This window comes from Macrobrachium rosenbergii, chromosome 10 (genome assembly GCF_040412425.1).
Source record: "Macrobrachium rosenbergii isolate ZJJX-2024 chromosome 10, ASM4041242v1, whole genome shotgun sequence".
NCBI classification, from domain to species: Eukaryota; Metazoa; Arthropoda; class Malacostraca; order Decapoda; family Palaemonidae; genus Macrobrachium; species Macrobrachium rosenbergii.
This window is the reverse complement of record NC_089750.1, coordinates 70289707-70309706: the sequence shown is the minus strand read 5'-3', so window position 1 is coordinate 70309706 and position 20000 is coordinate 70289707. Positions and strand designations below refer to the sequence as shown.

Here is a 20000-nt window from a genome sequence, read left to right as displayed (position 1 = left end):
TCCCTGCTCCTCTTTAGAAGCGGTCAGTTATATTTTATGACTCGATGCTGAAATTAATGTATATATGGAATATGTAATAATAACTGGTGCTGTTGCTTATCGAACGAGTTTAAATTTTTATACGATATTGGTCATTAAGGCAAGAGTAAAGTTTTGGATTCACAAGAAGTAACCTCTCCAGCAATTATCCTTTTCAGTAAATACCTACGCTTCTCCCTTAAAAGCAGTGAAATTTTCATTTCGTTATGTGTCACAAAGATTTCTTCCCATTTCTGTTCATTGGCAAACATCTGTTGACCGATTTAACCATTTTCTATGAATGCACGTTTCAATTCGTCATGGTACTCATTGACAGTTGAGAGTTGGTGAACCCGTCTAGTCCTTTGTTGACAGATTTCCGTCTACTGCAGTCTTCTTCTTCTTCTTCTTCTTTTTCTTCAGCTATGCCCATTTCTATATGGGGTCGTTCCTTCCTATAAGCCTTCTTCACCTTCCTCTGCCCAGTGTATCGTGACTTCTTCAACCTTACTCCCGCATGTCATTTGCCATTTGATCCTTCCATCTGATTTCAGTCTACTGCAGTAGAGAACTGCAAAACCTTGGAACAGGCTATGTTGGCCAGACTGCAACATCCTTGAAAAGACATCAATCGTACCACATAAAGCAAGGGCGCATTCCACATACACTGCGGGGAATCCTAACTGAAGGCCTGAAATAGAATTACTGCTTCTTCTATGGACCAAAATTATCGACAGTGATCCTTGATTTAAATTTATCTATAATCGAATGACGTTCAACAATGTCATTAAATAATCTACATTACCCCAATCACAAAGACATTAAATAATAGTTAGCAGGAATGGACGAGGAACCAGAGACCCGACAGAATGCAGAGAAATATATATATATATATATATATATATATATATATATATATATATATATATATATATATATATATATATATATATATATATATATATATATATATATATATGTATAATGTGTGTGTGTGTGTGTGTGTGTGTGTGTGTGTACTAAATGTTCAAGACATGAAATTTTCTTTCCAAAAGCAGGAGATGAGATTCCACTAAAAATTTGTATTTAAATATAAGCAGTAAAATATAATGTGAGTTTCAAAAAAAAAATTCGAGATATGCGGTATTTCTACCATAAAAATACCCCAAAGCTGTAACTAGGGAAGTGCAATTATTAGGAAATGGAATGGAATATAGAATTTTGGCCAAAGGCCAAACGCTGGGTCCTTTGAGGCCATTCGGCGCTGAAAGGAATTGACAGTAGAAAGGTTTGAAAGGTGTAACAGGAGGAAAACCTAGCAGTTGCATATGAAACAAAGGTTAGGAGAGGGTGGAAAGTAAGATGGAAGAAAGAGAATATGAACAGAGGTACGGTTAAAGGAATGAAAGGGACTGCAGCTAGGAGTCGAAGGGACTCTGCAAAGAACCTTAAGTAATGCCTACAGTGTACCTAGTGAGGTGCCATTCTTTGCATCGCCTGTTACCAGCGCCATGTTATGATGTTCCGGCAACCTCTTCCTTTGTTTCCTTAACTTCCAAAATAAACTTTACAAAAGCTGTAACAGGATTCTACTATTATTTTCATTCTTTGTATCAAAATTTCTTCACAGCAACATAGCCTTTACCATTTCTTTAATCCCATTTTTTCCCTCTTTTGTGGGGCAGCTTTAAAATTATTTACTGTATGTTTTTTTAAGACATCCTTTTATCTTTGAAGAATGTTAATTTTTGTGTGAAAATATTTTCTCCAAAAATTTTCTCTGATCTCTCCAAAACTGGGCATATTGCGGTATGTTCGACAACTAACACGGATATAAATGCAAAATTGTAATATGTTGCAGAATGCTTGTAATACTTCACGTACATAAGTTGGCCAGCGGAATTTTATCAATGTACCTTAAAATAACTAAATATAATAAAAATGAATAAATGAATGGTCTGGAAGGAACCCGTCCAATACAAAAGAAGGCGCGCTAAAAATAAGTCACCTACATATTTTCTTACTGACAGTTATTTCAAGAATTCCATTCACCATTCCACAAAGAAAAGGAAATGAAATGGAAACGGAAAGACGACAAGTAGATATGCTGTGTCTTTAGGTGTGGCATCAGAGGTCATCCTTCAAAGTTTGGTGTATATATAGAGCATTGCCTTTGACCAAATCACATTCGAACTCCGAAGGAACCATCGAAATGTTCAAGAAGGTGAGGAGATTTTTATTCATCATGGCTGACATTTTGCTTTGTATCTTTTCTCCACTGTTGACTGACATTAAGAATAATCAACAATGAATCCAGTTTCACTTTTACGGTCATGCAATTCCTAACACCAAAAGGACAATCAAGTAGGAGCTAAACATTACGATTCCATCCTTGTGGCACAAATTTCCCTTCGATCACTGAAGAATTCCAGTGCTAATGAGCTGCCGGCTAATTCTAGTGCAAATGAAGAAATCAACAGATGTGAATTTCCGGAGAAAAGACCTCTACTATTGTGTGTGCTTTGAAAATAAGGTCTATCTCGACTGCCACGACCATCAGAAGGTTATCTATAAAATGAGCTTCAAAATGAGAGTTGTATTCTCACTTATTTATTTATTTTCCAGGTAATTTTGTTGTTCCTGGCTGTTTCCACCTTGGCCAGCCCACACAAGTTAGCACCTTCTGGATATGGGTACTCTGTTCCCAAGCACCCTCTCTCTTATGCTCCACATGCCCCAGCCTATGAGGCTCCTGAGCCATCCTACTCTACCCCTGGAAAATCCTACAGAGCTCCTTCCTATGAGGAAGAAGATGAAGTAAGTACTTCAGTGATTATTCGTAAATTTTCATTAACACTCGACTTCGTATTATTAATAGAAGAATACAAGCATCATTTATTGGCCATCGAATCGAAAAATAATTTTGAGTCACCTGAACCAAACTTTAACTTTGCAACATTGTAAACATGACAATATGCTCGTTATTTTTTCATCCCTTACAATTCAAGTCATTTTCATTTAATATACCTGATTTTTAATCAAAGACCCAAATATATTACAACCCTGTCTGATCGTCAGTCGCTGGAAGGACAAACCTTCCATTATGTTGACAAAAGCGAACGATATTTATCAAAATAAAAAGAGACAGCAATTAAATACTGTTATTTAAGGATTATTTTTTTTTTCTTCAGGAGGGAAAGCCCTTTGAATTCGAGTATGCCGTACAGGACCATTACAACGGTCTCGACTTCGCCCACAACGAAAACTCCGACGGAACGGTCGTCAGCGGCCAGTACCACGTCCTCCTCCCCGACGGTCGCACTCAGATCGTCACTTACACCGCCGATGCCGACAACGGGTACCAGGCTGAGGTCACTTACGAGGGCGAGGCACAGTACCCAGAACCCCACCCCGACAAGCCAACCCCGTCTTACCATGCACCAGCCCATTCATACTCAGCCCCGGCTCATTCATACTCAGGCCCGGCTCATTCATACTCAGCCCCAGCTCATTCATACTCCACCCCAACTCATTCATACTCAGCCCCATCTCATTCATACTCAGCCCCAGCTCATTCATATTCAGCCCCTGAGCATTCATATTCAGCCCCGGCTCATTCATACTCAGCTGCACCCCACACTTACGGACAACCACATGGAAATCCACATCACTAAGAACTGATATTTGCCTCTGGCACATACACAGATATTTATGCACAATTGGTATTTACTTCCAAAAATAAAAAAAATTACAGAGAAAATAACGATTTTCATTGTACTTCTTAACCTGTTCGTCAGAACTGATGATTTTTTTAACCGTAATTTACCGCATGGTTCAATTAACGAGAGACATCTAAGAAGCAATTCTTCATAAATTCATGCTATTTTATATATGGCAAAATTATCACACTCGTATACCCTGGATCCCGTCCCTAATCTCTCTCTCTCTCTCAGCACAAACTAATCTGAGGAAAGAGTGGTAAATGTTCTGTCACATTATCTAGCTATCCTTAACTATATACTGGTGACACTCATTGTTGCGAGACCAGTTACAGTGGTAAAAAATAAATATAAAAATGATAAACTTAATTCGCGATACATTTTTTCCTTACTCTTTTGTCTCTTTTGTTCCGATTATGATGCTGCTATTAACTATTTTATAAATGCATGCTGAAATTAAAATACTGTAAGAATATGTATCCATATTATTTAGGGAAGTTCCTTATCGTTCGTGTAAATTTTCATACGACATCGGTCACCTGTAATCTCTTAAGATGGAGAAAAAAAAACTCCAGCTATGCAACTGTACAAATATATTGTCAAAAAAACATACCTATACAGAGAGCATCCCAGAATCTGAAAAGGGGAATCGTACAATTATCAAAAGCTTTCTTGTTGATTGAATATAGACTGAATTGACTGAATATAGAATTTAGGCCAAGGGCCAAGCACTGGGACCAATGAGATCATTCAGCGCTAAAACTGAAATTCACAAGTTTGAAAGATGTAAAAGGAAGAAAACTTCGCAGTTGCACTATGAATGAACTGTTAGGAGAGGGTGGAAAGTAAGATGGAAGAATGACAATATGAAAGGAGGTACAGTAAAAGGAACGAAAGGGGTTGCAGCTAGGGGCCGAAGGCACGCTGCAAGGAATCTTAGGTAATGCCTACAGTCCACCGCATGATTGCACTGACGGCACTACAACCCTACGGTGTTAATATATTTGTACAGTTACATAACTACGGACATCACTCAAGGAAGGTAAGAATTATAAACGACTTGTATCAAACATTCACAAGGGGTATAATCCCCTACCCCATCAATTATTCTTTTTAATATACAGGACTCCCCTCATTTCTCCTTTTAGACTAATGCAGTTTTCATTTCGTGGGATGTTACGATAATTCCTTTCTGGTTCTCGTGATTAGCGGTTGTCTGTTGACAGACTTTACCATTTTTCAAAGGGTGGCCGTTTTAAGGCACTCGTTATTAGTTGAAAGCTAGTGAACCCGGTTACAAATTCCTAAGATGTATGCTAGTACTGCACCAGCCCCGGTCTTTTAGCCATCCCCTAGGTTAGGTAAAGTTAGGCTAGGTTGGGTTAGGTTAGGTGAGATTAGAAACTGAACAGTAATTGGGGTCTGGGAAACATAAGGATATTATTTTCAAGAAAATTCTATGGTTAGTTTTTGAAATATGGCGTCCCGCTTTTTCCAGGGAAAGGTCCCGGAACTCTGTTATATCTCGGGAAAATGCAACCTGGTTCAGTTCTTTATTGACCAATTCCCAGCTACTGCAATAGAGAACAGCAAAACCACCCAACCCACTTATTTCGGCAACACTACCACATTTCTGAAAAGACATCTCTCACACAACAAAACAAACGACAATAACAAAGGCACTTTCCTACTACACGATGACACTTACTATAGGCTTACTGTAGGTCTGGAATGGAACAATTCCGACCATCCACAGTGAGCCGAGATTTAACTGACTAGCTACAATTGAAACTGTCTCTATTTTCAACACGGTTGTCGCTCATTAATGCTACTAATAATTAATCTACTTTACCTCAGCCACATAGATACTGAATAGATGTTAGCAGAAATGGACGAGGATAAAGATACCAAACAGAACAGAGAGGAATATTAAAATTAATAATTGAGAATGGCTCTACAATAATAATATATATATATATATATATATATATATATATATATATATATATATATATATATATATATATATATATATATATATATATATATATATATATATATATATATATATAATTATATATATATATATATATATATATAATTTACACACATACACAAACATTATATATAATATATAATTTACACACATACACAAACATTAAGCTACAAATGTCATTTAATATCACAGTCATTCAACCTCGAAATAATCACCTAAGGAGAATTTATTAATGATAAGCGATCCGTCACCAGAGAGATTCGAACCCCCGAAAACTTGAGAACGACGATTTTTCTGTGACGCAAACTGTACGGCCACCAAATGGTTGGGGCAAGGACCATGCAAAACAGGTCGGCCAGCGCGCAGATCGGCCTTCCAAAGGTTTCGAGGTCGCTGATTTCACACAAACCAATGGTCCTTTTCGGGGCTCCTTTCTATACCCATCGAATTCGAAGTATTGAGCCTCAGTATTCAGTTGTCTCTGTGGTGCACAGTGGGATTCTGAGTTAATTACCCTTTACTTCCCCTGTCCCTTTATTCCCCTTTCCTTCCCTTTTTCCTTATTTCCCTTTACTTCCCCTTCCACTTTATTTCTCTTTATTTCCCCTGTTCCTTTATTTTCCTTTATTTCCCCTTTCCCTTTATTTTCTTTTACTTCCCCTTTCCCTTTATTTCCCTTTACTACCTCTTACTTTCTCCTAATAAACACCACATTCTTTGGAAGCATAAATATCAAGTGAATGGCCCATGTGGGCTTGTTCCATATAAATAGGTTTCACCTACTAAATAATAATAATAATAATAATAATAATAATAATAATAATAATAATAATAATAATAATAATAATAATATATACTCTGTGTACAAGCTTGAACAATGCCGAATAACTGCTCAGTTTGTGTGTTTTACTATGAAGTCAAACATGAAAGGCTGCGACAAGATACTTCACATTTCCAAGAGATAAAGTCCTTTGGAAGCTTGAACTTCATGTCAGTGGCCCCTGTGGGCTTGTTCCATACGAATAGGTTTCATCTTCTGAATAATAATAATAATAATAATAATAATAATAATAATAATAATAATAATAATAATAATAATAAGAGAGCTTCGGATACACGCCCGTAGTCGTGCTGACAAATTTAATCCTAATAATGCCGTTGTCAGCTCCGCTCATCTTGCGAAGAATGACTACTTTGATAACAAGAAATCTTGATTGCTCAAAACTGACAGCACAAGGAACAAAAGCCTGTCGAAGAGTCATGCTGGGCCTTCACTTTTTCTTCAGTAGGGTAACGAGATCTTTATTTGAACTCTTCCATATCTAAATAGAACTGAATTGAACTGAATATAGAATTTAGGCCAAAGGCAAGCACTGGGACGGAAACTGACTGTAAAAGTTTGAAAGGTGTAACAGGAGGAAAACCTCGCTGTTGCACTATGAACCAATTGTCAGGAGAGGGTGGAAAGTAAGATGGAAGAAAGAGAATATGAAAGGAGGTACAGTAAAAGGAACGAAAGGGGTTGCAGCTAGGGGCCGAAGGCACGCTGCAAAGAACCTTAAGTAATGCCTACAGCGCACCGCAAGAGGTGCGCTGACGGCACTACCTTCACATGGGGTCTTCCATATCTGGCTTGAATATAATATGTTACCATATTGTTATCATGCAATTTGGCAGCCTACTGGTTGGTGTCAATGAAAAGCCGTCGTTCCCCAACCATTCGGTGGTTCGAGTCCTCCTGGTGACGGATAGGTTACTTATAAATTCCCCTTCGGTGAATTATTCCAAGGCTGAGTGAATTTGATATTAAACATTTATACATTAATGACTGTTAACGTAAAAAAAAAGTCACGGTGTTTGTGAGACCAAAATTCAAGACATAAAAATTTCTTCCTATAAGCAGAAAGATGTGAGTCAACTGAATATTACATTTTAAACTTAGTAAGTAAAAAATTGCAAAAAATAAATAAGGATAAAAATAAATAACACAAATTCCGCAAAGCTTTAATTAGGAATGTGCAATTAACGGGAAACAAAATACAATCTTTGAATCGCCTGTTAACGCGTTATGTCGAATACCTCATAATTCGTACAGACAGCCTTTCCCTCGGTGCCATTGACTTGCAAAATCACCTTTCCAGGAGCTGTAATAGAATTCTACTTTTATTTTCATCTTTCGTTTCGGCATTTCTTCAAAGTAATAAAATCTTTAAATTTTTCTGTAATCCATCTTCATGAAATCAAGTACTTTTCCTTGCCATTTTTCAAGATAATTTCCCTTGCGTTGTTTAAAGCATCCTGTTATCCTAACTGCAAGAATTTTCATTTGTGTAATATTATTTCCTTCAAATTGGGTATAGCAAAGTGGCTCCCGAGCTTTTTTTTAGCCATGCCCCACCTAATCACCTCTAAAATCCTGATGCCCCCGTGGTGATATGTAATTCTTATATTCACGTGGAGGAAACCTAAAAGGCCATTCTCGAATTGCCCCCTTAAAAATTAACCCCCCCCCGCCCGGCGGGGCGTACACTCAACGTTGGGAACCACTGGTACAGATTAATGCAGTATGTAGGACCACTAGCAAGAATATGAACGCAAAATTGCAATATAATGCATTTTTACTGCGATACTTCGTGAGAACTTGCAGCCTTACGGAAAATAACGTTATATTTGCAAATAAAGATTTTAGTGCCCTAGAATCTCAAAAAATAAAAATGAGTGAATGAAAGTTAATTGAGAAACCCATCCAGTGCAATAGGGAGGAAGGCAAACTAAAAATAAGCCTCCTACATTTCTTTATCATAAGTTGTCATGCACTGCATTCACCATTCCTCAACGAAAGGGAAATGAAATGGAGAAGAAAAGACGACAAGTAGGTAGATGGGTCAGTGGGCGTGGCATCGGAGGTCATCCTTCGAAGTTTGGTATATATAGAGCATTGCCTTTGACCAACCCACATTCGAACTCCAAAAGGAACCATCGAAATGTTCAAGAAGGTAAGAAGATGAAATTAGTCTTCAGACTGAATCACACTTCGATTCGTCATGAGACATTTTGCATCCAATTTTTTCACTACTGTCGACTGGCATTTAAGAGCGTATAGCATATAGAATTTAGGCCAAAGGACGAGTACTGGGACCTATGAGGTCATTCAGCGCTGAAACGGAAAGTGACAGTAAAAGGGTTTGAAAGGTGTAACAGAAGGAAAACCTCTCAGTTGCACTATGAATCAGTTGTTAGAGAGAGTGGAAAGTCAGATGAAAGAAAGAGAATGTGAACGGAGGTACAGTAAAAGGAATGAAAGAGGTTGCAGCTAGGGGCCGAAGGGACGCTGCAAAGACCCTTAAGTAATGCCTACAGTGCACCATACGAGGTGCACTGACGGTATTACCGCCCTACGGGGTGACAGTCAAAATCATCAGAAATGGATCCTGTTTAATTTTCAAGGGCATATCACTGCTGGGACTGAAAAGAATGATCAAGTAGGAGCATAAGTGTTTGGATTTCTTCCTTGTAAACTTTTAGAAATCTTCCTCTGATCATTTTAGACTTTCGGTGCTAAAGAACTGACGGTTAATTGAGTGCAGAAGAGGAAATCAGGAGGTGTGAATTTTCGCAGTAAAACCTTAACTATTATAAGTGCTTTGAAAACGAGGTTTATTTCATACCTCAACGGCCAGACCATTAGAAGCTTGTCTCTAAACCGAGCTTCATCAATATTCAATGGGAGTTCGCGTATTTTCATTGACTGATTAATTGGTTGATCGATTTATCTTGCAGGTAATTTTGTTGTGCCTAGCTGTTGCCACTCTGGCCATCCCACACAAGTTAGCACCTTCCGGATATGGGTACTCTGTTCCCGAGCATCCTCTCTCTTATGCTCCACAGGCCCCAGCCTATGAGGCTCCTGAACCATCCTACTCTGCCCCTAAAACATCCTACAAAGTTCCTTCCTATGAGGAAGAAGATGAAGTAAGTACCTCAGCGATTATTCGTAAATTTTCATTAACACTCGACTTCTTATTATTAGTAAGGGAATGCAATCAACATTTATTCGTCATTGAATCGAAAAATAATTTTGAGTCACCTGAACCAAACTTTAACTTTGCAACAGTGTAAACATGAAAATATGCTGGTTATTGTTTCATCACTTATAATTAAAGTCATTTTCATTATTGTACCTAATTTTGAATCAAAGACCTAAATGTATTACAATCTTGTCTGATCGTCAGTCGCTGGGAGGACAAATCTTCCATCATGTTCACAAAAGCGAACGATACTTTTCAAAATAAAAAGATACAGCAATTAAATACTGTTATTATCTAAGGATACTTTTTTTTCTTCAGGAGGGAAAGCCCTTTGAATTCGAGTATGCCGTACAGGACCATTACAACGGCCTCGACTTCGGCCACAACGAAAACTCAGACGGGACGGTCGTCAGCGGTCAGTATCGCGTCCTCCTCCCCGACGGTCGCACTCAGATCGTCACTTACACCGCCGATGCCGACAATGGGTACCAGGCTGAGGTCACTTACGAGGGCGAGGCACAGTACCCAGAACCCCACCCCCACAAGCCAGCCCCCTCTTACCATGCACCAGCTCACTCTTATTCAGCCCCGGCTCATTCACATTCAGCCCCCGCTCATTCATACTCAGCCCCATCTCATTCATACTCAGCCCCATCTCATTCATACTCAGCCCCATCTCATTCATACTCAACCCCGACTCATTCATACTCAGCCCCAGAGCATTCGTACTCAGCCCCAGCTCATTCATACTCAGCCCCCGCTCATTCATACTCAGCCCCAGAGCATTCATACTCAGCTGCACTCCACACTTACGGACAACCACATGGAAATCCACATCACTAAGAACTGATATATGCCTCTGGCATATAAATAGATATTTATGCACAAATAGTGTTTACTTCCCAAAATAAAATAATTACAGAGAAAATAACAATGTTCATCGCACTTCTTATCCTGTTATTCAAAACTGATGAATTTCTTTAACCGTAATTTACCGCAAGGCTCAATTTATGAGGTGCATCTAAGACGCAATTCTTCATAAATTCATGTTATTTTATATATCACAAAATTTTCACACTCATATACTCTGGCTCCCATCCCTAATCTCTCTCTCTCTCTCTCTCTCTCTCTCTCTCTCTCTCTCTCTCTCTCTCTCTCTCTCTCTCAGCACACATTAATCTGAGGAAAGAGTGGTAAATGTTCTCAGTCACATTATCTAGCTATCCTTAACCCTATATTGATGACACACTGTTGCAAGACCAGTTACATTGATAAAAAATAAATAAAAATATAATAAACGTAAATCGTGGTACATTTTTCCTTACTCTTTTGTCTCTGTTCCGATTCCGATACTGCTACTAACTTTTATAAATACATGCTGAAAATAATATACTGTAAGAATAAGAATTCATATTGTTTAGGGTAGTTCTTTATCGCACGCGTAAATTTTCATACATCGGTCAGCTGCAAATCTCTTAAAATGGAGAAAAAACTCCCGTTATGCAATTGTACAAATATATTAAAAATATATATATAATTATACAGAGAGCATCCCAGAATCTGAAAAGAGGAATTGTACAGTTATCAAAAGCTTTCTTGTTGCCTGAATATAGTTTGGATTGATTGAATATAGAATTTAGGCCAAAGACCAAGCACTGGCACCAACGAGGTCATTCAACGCTCAAACGGAAACTGACAGTAAAAGTTTGAAAGGCGTAACAGTTGCACCATGAATCAATCGTTGGGAGGGTGGAAAGTAAGATGGAAGAAAGAGACTATGAAAGGAGGTACAGTAAACGGGACGAAAGGGGTTGCAGCAAGGGGCCGAAGGCACGCTGCAAGGAACCTTAAGTGATGCCCACAGTGCACAGCATGATGTGCATTGACGGCACTACCCCCCTATGGGATCAATATTTGTACAGTTATTCTCATTACCAAAGGCGACATCAATCAAGGAAGGTATGAAGTATAAACGACTTGTATCAATCAGTCACAAGGGGTATGATTCCTTGACGATGATTCCTTTCTGGTTCTCGTGATTAGCGGTCGTCTACTGACAGATCTGACCAATTTTGAAATGATGGCCGTTTCAAGGTACCCGCTACTAGTTGAAAGCTGGCGAAACCGGTTGCAAATTCCTGAGATGTGTGCTAGTATAGCACCAGCCCCGGTTTTTTTGCCATGCCCCTAGGTTAGGTTAGGTAAGGTTAGGTTGGATTAGATTTGATAAGATAAGTAGTTTAATAGCAATTTGGGTGTGGGAAACATAATGAGATTATTTTCAAGAAAATTCTATGGTTAGTTTTTAAGATATGGCGCCCGGCCTTTTTCAGGGAAAGGTCCCGGACTCGGTTACATCTCGGGAAAATGCAACCCCATTCAGTCTTTGTTGACCAATTCCCAGCTACTGCAACAGAGAACAGCAAAACCATCAAAACCAGTTAAGTCGGCCACACTACCACATTTTTTAAAAAAACATCTCTCATACAACAAAACGAGCGAAAATAACAAAGGCACATTCCTACTACACGACGACACTTAGGCTAACTGTAGGTCTGGAATGGAACAATTCCGACCATCCAAAGTGAGACGAGATTTAACTGACTTGCTACAATTGAAGCTGTCTCTATTTTCAACACGGTTGTCGCTCATTAATGCCACTAATAATTAGTCTACTTTACCTCAGCCACATAGATATTGAATAAATATTCGCAGAAATGGACGAGGACAAAGAGACCAAACAGAACATGGAGAAATATTAAAATTAATTGAGAATGGCTCTACAAAAAAAAAAAAAAAAAAATATATATATATATATATATATATATATATATATATATATATATATATATATATATATATATATATAATTATATACAACCATTGAGCTGCAAATGTCGTTTAATACCATACTCATTCAACCTCGGAATAATCACCTAAGGAGAATTTATAAATGATAAGCGATCCGTCACCAGGGAGATTCGAACCACCGAAAGCTTGGGAACGACGATTTTTGTGACGCTAACCATAGGGCCACCTAAATGGTTGGGGCAAGGTCCATATAAAACAGGTCGGCCAGCGCTCAGATCGACCTTCCAAAGGTCGAGGTCGCTGATTTCACACATACCAATGGTCCTTTTCCGGGCTAGTTGCCTATACCTGTAAAATTCAAAGTATTCAGCCTCAGTGTTCAGTTGTCTCTGTGGTGCTCAGTGGAGTCCTGAATTAATTTCCTTTTACTTACCCTTTCCTTTTATTTCCCTTTAATTCCTCCTGCTTCTTCCTAATAAACACCATATTCTCTGGAAGCTTGGATATCAAGTCAATAGCCTCTGAGGGCTTGTTCCATATGAATAGGTTTCACCTGCTAAATAATAATAATAATAATAATAATAATAATAATAATAATAATAATAATAATAATAATAAGAGAGCTTCGGATACACGCCCATAGTCGCGCTGACAAATTTAATCCCGATAATGCCGTTGTCAGCTCCGCTCATCTTGCAAAGAATGACTACACTGATGGCAAGAAATCCTGATTGCTCAAAACTGAGAGCATGAGGAGCAAAAGACTGTCGAAGTGTCATAGCCTTTACTTTTTCTTCAGTTGGGTAACTATACCTTTACTTGACTATTCCATATCTGGCTTGAATATATGTTGCCATATTCTTATTATGTAATTTATATCCTACTGGTTGGCGTCACTGAAAAGTCGTCGTTCCCCAACCGTTCGGTGGTTCGAGTTCCCCTGGTGACGGATAGCTTATCACTTATAAATTCCCCTTCGGCGTATTATTCCAGGGCTGAGTGAATTTGATATTAAACATTTATAGTTTAATGACTGTGAATGTAAAAAAATGTCACGGTGTATGTGACAAAAATTGAATACATATGTATTTATATATATATATATATATATATATATATATATATATATATATATATATATATATATATATATATATACATATATATATATATATATATATATATATATATCCATACATATATATATACTGTATATTATATATATATATATATATATATATATATATATATATATATATATATATATATATATATATACTGTATATTATATATATATATATATATGTATGTATGTATATGTATATATATATATATATATATATATATATATATATATATCTTCATCTTTGTGTTTCAACTATATATATATATATATATATATATATATATATATATATATATATATATATATATATATATATATATGTATGTATATGTACATATATATATATATCTTCATCTTTCGTTTCAATTTCTTCAAAGCAATACAATCTTTCATTTTCCTGCAATCCTTCTTCATAGAATCAAGTACATTTCCTTGCGAATTTTCAAGATAACTTCCCTTGCGTTGTTTCAATTATTCTATTATCCTAACTACAAGAATTTTCATTTATGTGCAATATTATTCCCTTCAAATTGGATATGACGGCAGATTAATGCAGTATGTAGTACTGCTATCACCAATATGAATGCAAAATTGCAATATGCATTTTCTTGCGATACTTCACGAGAATTTGCAATCGTAAGGAAAATAACGTTATATATGCAAATAAAACTTTAGTGCCCTAAAATCTCAAAAAATAGAAATGAGTGAATGAAAGGTCAGTGAGAAACCCATCCAGTACAATAGGGAGGGAGAAAGGCAAACTAAAAATAAGCCTCCTACATTTCTTAAACATAAGTTTTCGTGCACTGCATTCACCATTCCTCAAAGAAAGGGAAATGAAACGGAGAAGGAAAGACGACAAATAGGTAGGCTGGGTCAGTGGGTGTGGCATCGGAGGTCATCCTTCGAAGTTTGGTATATATAGAGCATTACCTTTGACCAAACCACATTCGAACTCCGAAGAAACTACCGACATGCTCAAGAAGGTAAGAAGATGAAATTAGTCTTCAGACTCTATCAGACTTCGATTCGTCACGAGACATTTTGCATCCAATTTTTTCACAAATGTCGAATGACATTCAAAATCACCAGTAATGAATCCTGTTTAACTTTCTGGGGCATATCACTGCTGAGACTGAAAAAGAATGATCAAGTAGCATAAGTGTTAGGATTTCTTTCTTGTAAACTTTTTAAATCTTCCTCTGACCATTTTAGACTTTCGGCGCTGAAGAACTGACGATTAACTTAAATGCAAAAGAGGAAATCAGGTGGTGTGAATATTCGCAGTAAAACCTTTACTATTGTAAGTGCTTTGAAAACGAGGTTTATTTCATACCTCAACGGCCATGATCATTAGAAGCTTGTCTCTAAACGGAGCTTCATCAATATTCAATGGGAGTTCACGTATTTTCATTGAAAGATTGATTTACTAATTTATCTTGCAGGTAATTTTGTTGTGCCTAGCTGCTGCCACTCTGGCAATCCCACACAAGTTAGCACCTTCCGGATATGGGTACTCCGCTCCCAAGCATCCTTTCTCTTATGCTCCACATGCCCCAGCCTATGAGGCTCCTGAACCATCCTACTCTGCCCCTACAACATCCTACCATGTTCCTTCCTATGAGGAAGAAGATGAAGTAAGTATTTCGGCGCTTTCGTTATTATTGGAGGAATGAAAGATTTATTTATTATTCATTGAACAGACGAAAAACTTTGAATTCCCTGAATCTTACTTTCATTTTACAATTGTGTAAAAGAAAAGATGCTGGACATTTTTCTTCATTGCTGATGATTAAGGTAAACATTCTTTGCAATATATCTGATTTATAATTCCAGTGCTAAAAAGAGCACAATCTACTCCTCTGATCATCAGTTCCTGGAATGACAAACCTTCCATTATGGTCACGAAAACAAACCAAAATTTTCAAAGTAAAAATACACAGCAATAAAATACTGTAATTAATACGGTTTCTTTTTCAGGAGGGAAAGCCCTTTGAATTCGAGTACGCCGTTGTAGACCATTACAACGGCCTCGACTTCGGCCACAACGAAAACTCCGACGGAACGGTCGTCAGCGGTCAGTACCGCGTCCTCCTCCCCGACGGTCGCACTCAGATCGTCACTTACACCGCCGATGCCGACAACGGGTACCAGGCTGAGGTCACTTACGAGGGCGAGGCACAGTACCCAGAACCCCACCCCAACAAGCCAGCTCCCTCTTACCATGCACCAGCTCACACTTATTCAGCCCCGGCTCATTCACATTCAGCCCCGGAACATTCATACTCAGCCCCAGCTCATTCATACTCAGTCCCGGCTCATTCATACTCGGCCCCAGCTCATTCACATTCAGCCCCGGAACATTCATACTCAGTCCCAGCTCATTCATACTCAGTCCCGGCTCATTCATACTCAGCCCCAGCTCATTCACATTCAGCCCCGGAACATTCATACTCAGCCCCATCTCATTCATACACAGCCCCAGAGGATTCATATTCAGCCCCGGCTCACTCATACTCAGCTGCATCCCATGCCTATGGACAACCGTATGGAAATCCACATCACTAAGAACTGATATATGCTTCTGGCATATACACAGATATTTATGCACAATTGGTGTTTACTTCCCAAAATAAAAATATTACAGAGAAAATACCGATTCTTATTGTACTTCCTTTCCTGTTCGTCAAAAATGATGATTTGCTTTAACCGTAATGGTTCAAGTGACGAGAGGCATCTAAGAAGCAATTTATCATAAATTCATGCTATTTTACATGTGGCAAATTTTTCCCACTCGTATATTCTGACTCCCATCCCTTCTCTCTCTCTCTCTCTCTCTCTCTCTCTCTCTCTCTCTCTCTCTCTCTCTCTCTCTCTCTCAGCAAACATTAATCTAAGGAAAGAGTGGTGAATGTTCTCAGCCACATGATCTAGCTATCCTTACCCCTATATTGATGACACTTACTGTTGAGAGACCAGTTACTCACACTGACGAAAAACAAATAAATACAGAATAAAAAATAATAAAAGTAATTCGTGTTACCATTTTCCCCTTCCTCTTTTGGCTCTTTTGTACCGGGCCTGATGCTGCCATTAACTAATTCATAACTCCGTAATGGAAGTGATGCATTTGTAAAATATGTAATCATATTATTTAGGGGAACACCTTATCGCATGTGTGAAGTTTCATACGACAATGGTCAACAGGTAAGTTGTTCCTTCTCTCTGCAAGGGGCTGAACTATGATGTCTTATTCTCATTACCAAAGATGACATCACTTAGGGCAGGTGATAATTATGAACGACAAGTTTCTTCCACCGGGGTAATAACCACCACCCCCAGCAATTTTTCTTTTTAATAAATAGACGTACCATCATTTCTCCTGATAAATTAAGCAATGCAGTTTTCACTGCACGGCGTATTACGATGATTCCTTTCTGGTTCTCACGATCAGCGTCGATTGTTGTCTGACTTTACCATTCTTCTAATGATGCACGTTTCTATTTGTCACGGTACCCGTTACGGTATCCGTTATTGGGTGAAGGCTGACGAATCCGGTTTAGTTCTTTGTTGACCTATTCTCAGCCATTCCATTAGAAAAATGCAAAACTTTCAAACCTAGCTAAGTCGGCCACAGTACCACATTTCTGACAAGACGTCTGCCATGCTGCAATAAAACAAAGGTGTATTCCCCTTGAACTAGGGGATTTCTCACGGTGTGTCTGGAATTGAACAACTCCTTTCTTTGAATCTTCAGCTGAAAATCCTTATGGACAGACTCAACACACTTACTGTAACCCATGAGGGGTCCAAAGGGAAATAAATCAGCCTGCAGAGAGAGAAGGAAATTATACGAAAAGGTGATAAATAAATATGAGGGAATAGAAACTAAAACAGATACCCCTGAAATTAATGAGAAGGTCAGTAGAGAGCAAGAATGAATTTGCTCCTCGCTTAAATATTTGGAGATCAGAAGATTCTACAACTGCACCGGGAAAACTACTCCGATTTTAACTGTAGCCAAGCTCTTAGCAAACTGAACAAGTATTAAACCTGGTACTAGAAAACTACACACTGTTTGCAGCACCAGCAGCCTGTCAATTGTTACGAACGAAAACACGTAGTTGTACCACGGACCAATAGTATCCACAATGAACCAAGGTTAATTTCAAAATTATCCACAATGAACCAAGATTAAATACAAAATCATCCGCAATTAATCAAGGTTAAATTCAAAATTGTCCACGATGAACCAAGATTCAATTCAAAATTATCCACAATGAACCAAGGTTAAACTGACTTGTTATAAGTGAAGCTTTCTCTATTTCCAACATGAATATTACTCATTAATGCCATTAATAAATAATCTACTTTACTCAGTCACATACATAAAGAATAAGTATTAGCAGCGATGGACGCGGAGCATGAGACCAAACAAAACAAGGAGAAATATTAAATCTGAAACGATTAATAATATAATACCAGAGATATTCCTCTTTACAACCTCGGGTAAAAGATATGTATACATACATTATATACACATAATGTGTATATGATACATATGAATATATATACATATAATACATATGAATATATACATATACATAACATAAACAAACGTATATCTATATATAATATACATAAATACATAATATATATATATATGTATATACATAAATGTATATATATATATATATATATATATATATATATATATATATATATATATATATATATTCTTCCTAAAGCCAGGAAGATGCGAGTCCTTCAGTAAAGGTCATTATGATTCAAATAGAAAATAAAAAATTTACTTTGGTTTGCCAAAAAAATTAAATAAATAAATAAATAAATAACGGAGGAAATTTGTTATTCTATCATACAAGTTCCATAAAATCTGTAATTAGGGAAGTGCAATTATTGGGAAACACATTTTTTCCATTGCCTGTTACACACGTCATGTTACTTAGTATACCTTATGATTTTGTACGGTCAGCCTTTTCCTTGGGGTCACCGACCTTCAAAATCACTTTAACAGTAACTAACAGGATTCTGCTGTTACTAGTTTTCTGTAAAAGAAAACTACTGAGATGGCTATTTTTCTGTCCGTTCGCAATTTATTTTCTCCGCCCTCAGATCTTAAAATCTACTGAGGCTAGAGGGCTGCAAATTGGTATGTTGATCATTCATCCTCCAATCATCATGCATACCAAACTGCAGTTCTCTAGCGTCAATACTTTTTATTTTATTTAAAAGTTAAAGTTAGCCATGATCGTGCGTCTGGCACCACTGTAGGTGCCACCAACACAGGCCACCACCGGGCCGTGGCTGAAAGTTTCATGGGCCGTGGCTGAGAGTTTCATGGGCCGTGGCTGAGAGTTTCATACAGCATTATACGCTGTACAGAAAACTCGAATGCCCGGAAAGAAATTCGGCGCATCTTTTGTTTTTTTTTTCTTTCAAAATTTCTCTACGCCCACAGAGTCTCGAAAATTTCCGTAATTCATCTTCATGAAATCAAGTACCTTTAAGCTCGCCTTTGCCTATTTAAGATTATTTTCTTTGCGTTTTTCAAATTACCGTTTTATCCTACTTGCAAGAATTTTAATTAACGTATATGCCTGAATTTCTTCCAAACCGTGTATAATGCAGTTATGGAATTACTAACACGAATATGAATGCAAGATTGATATATATATTACACCCTGCTTGCATAGTGCTTCGTGTGAATTTGCAAACTTAAGGAAAATAACGTTACATACACAAATAAAAACAAACCATGAAAAAGAATGAATGAAAGGTCAGTGAGAAATCCATCCAGTACAACAAGGAGGAAGGCGCACTAAAAATAAGTCACCCACATTTCTTATTGGTAGTAATTTCGAGAATTCCATTCACCATTCCACAAAGAAAAGGAAATGAAACGGAAATGAAAAGACGACAAGTAGGTAGGCTGGGTCTGTGGGTGTGGCATCAGAGGTCATCCTTCGAAGTTTGGTATATATAGAGCATTGCCTTTGACCAAACCACATTCGAACTCCGAAGGAACCACCGAAATGTTCAAGAAGGTGAGGACGCAGAATTCGTCTTCGTAATATATCAGATTTTTGCATTTTATTTTTTCTCCACTGCAGAATATTCAAAATAATAAGTATTGAATTGTTTCACGTTTAAGGTTATGTCCCTGCTAGGATTAAGTGAATAATCAAGTTGTTTAAATGTGAAGATTTTATGTGTGTAATGCAAATATCGCGTTGATTACTGAATAATTTCGGTGCTGCAAAAACTAACGGTTAATTCTAGTA

The 20000-nt window shown here is 37.6% G+C and overlaps 6 protein-coding genes across 6 annotated transcripts in view; 5 read left to right on the top strand and 1 right to left on the bottom strand.

Annotated features, from left to right (window-relative positions):
* Nucleotides 1–20000, bottom strand: part of LOC136842825 (kinetochore protein Spc25-like) — a 517729-nt gene that overhangs the window by 471044 nt on the left and 26685 nt on the right. The window lies entirely within an intron of this gene.
* Nucleotides 2231–3692, top strand: LOC136842369 (cuticle protein 7-like). Its single transcript, XM_067109625.1, has 3 exons — nt 2231–2242; nt 2644–2835; nt 3210–3692. Exons 1-3 carry the CDS (start codon nt 2231–2233, stop codon nt 3690–3692), a joined length of 687 nt encoding a protein of 228 aa, XP_066965726.1.
* The window catches only part of LOC136842827 (cuticle protein 7-like), a 52433-nt gene continuing 41144 nt past the window's right edge, over nt 8712–20000 (top strand). The window contains exon 1 of the mRNA XM_067110697.1: nt 8712–8729. Within this exon, the coding sequence (XP_066966798.1) occupies nt 8718–8729 (12 nt within the window). The 5' untranslated portion in view covers nt 8712–8717. The remainder of the gene's footprint in view (nt 8730–20000) is intronic.
* LOC136842948 (cuticle protein 18.6-like) lies at nt 9084–10658 on the top strand. The gene is made up of 3 exons (XM_067110962.1): nt 9084–9215; nt 9514–9705; nt 10083–10658. Exons 1-3 carry the CDS (start codon nt 9084–9086, stop codon nt 10602–10604), a joined length of 846 nt encoding a protein of 281 aa, XP_066967063.1. The 3' UTR covers nt 10605–10658.
* LOC136842946 (cuticle protein 16.5-like) lies at nt 14673–16266 on the top strand. Its single transcript, XM_067110961.1, has 3 exons — nt 14673–14684; nt 15144–15335; nt 15679–16266. The coding sequence occupies exons 1-3, from the start codon at nt 14673–14675 to the stop codon at nt 16264–16266; spliced, it is 792 nt and encodes a 263-aa protein (XP_066967062.1).
* Nucleotides 16873–20000, top strand: part of LOC136842945 (uncharacterized) — a 9912-nt gene continuing 6784 nt past the window's right edge. Inside the window, exon 1 of the mRNA XM_067110960.1 lies at nt 16873–16905. Coding sequence (XP_066967061.1) covers nt 16873–16905 — 33 coding nt within the window. The remainder of the gene's footprint in view (nt 16906–20000) is intronic.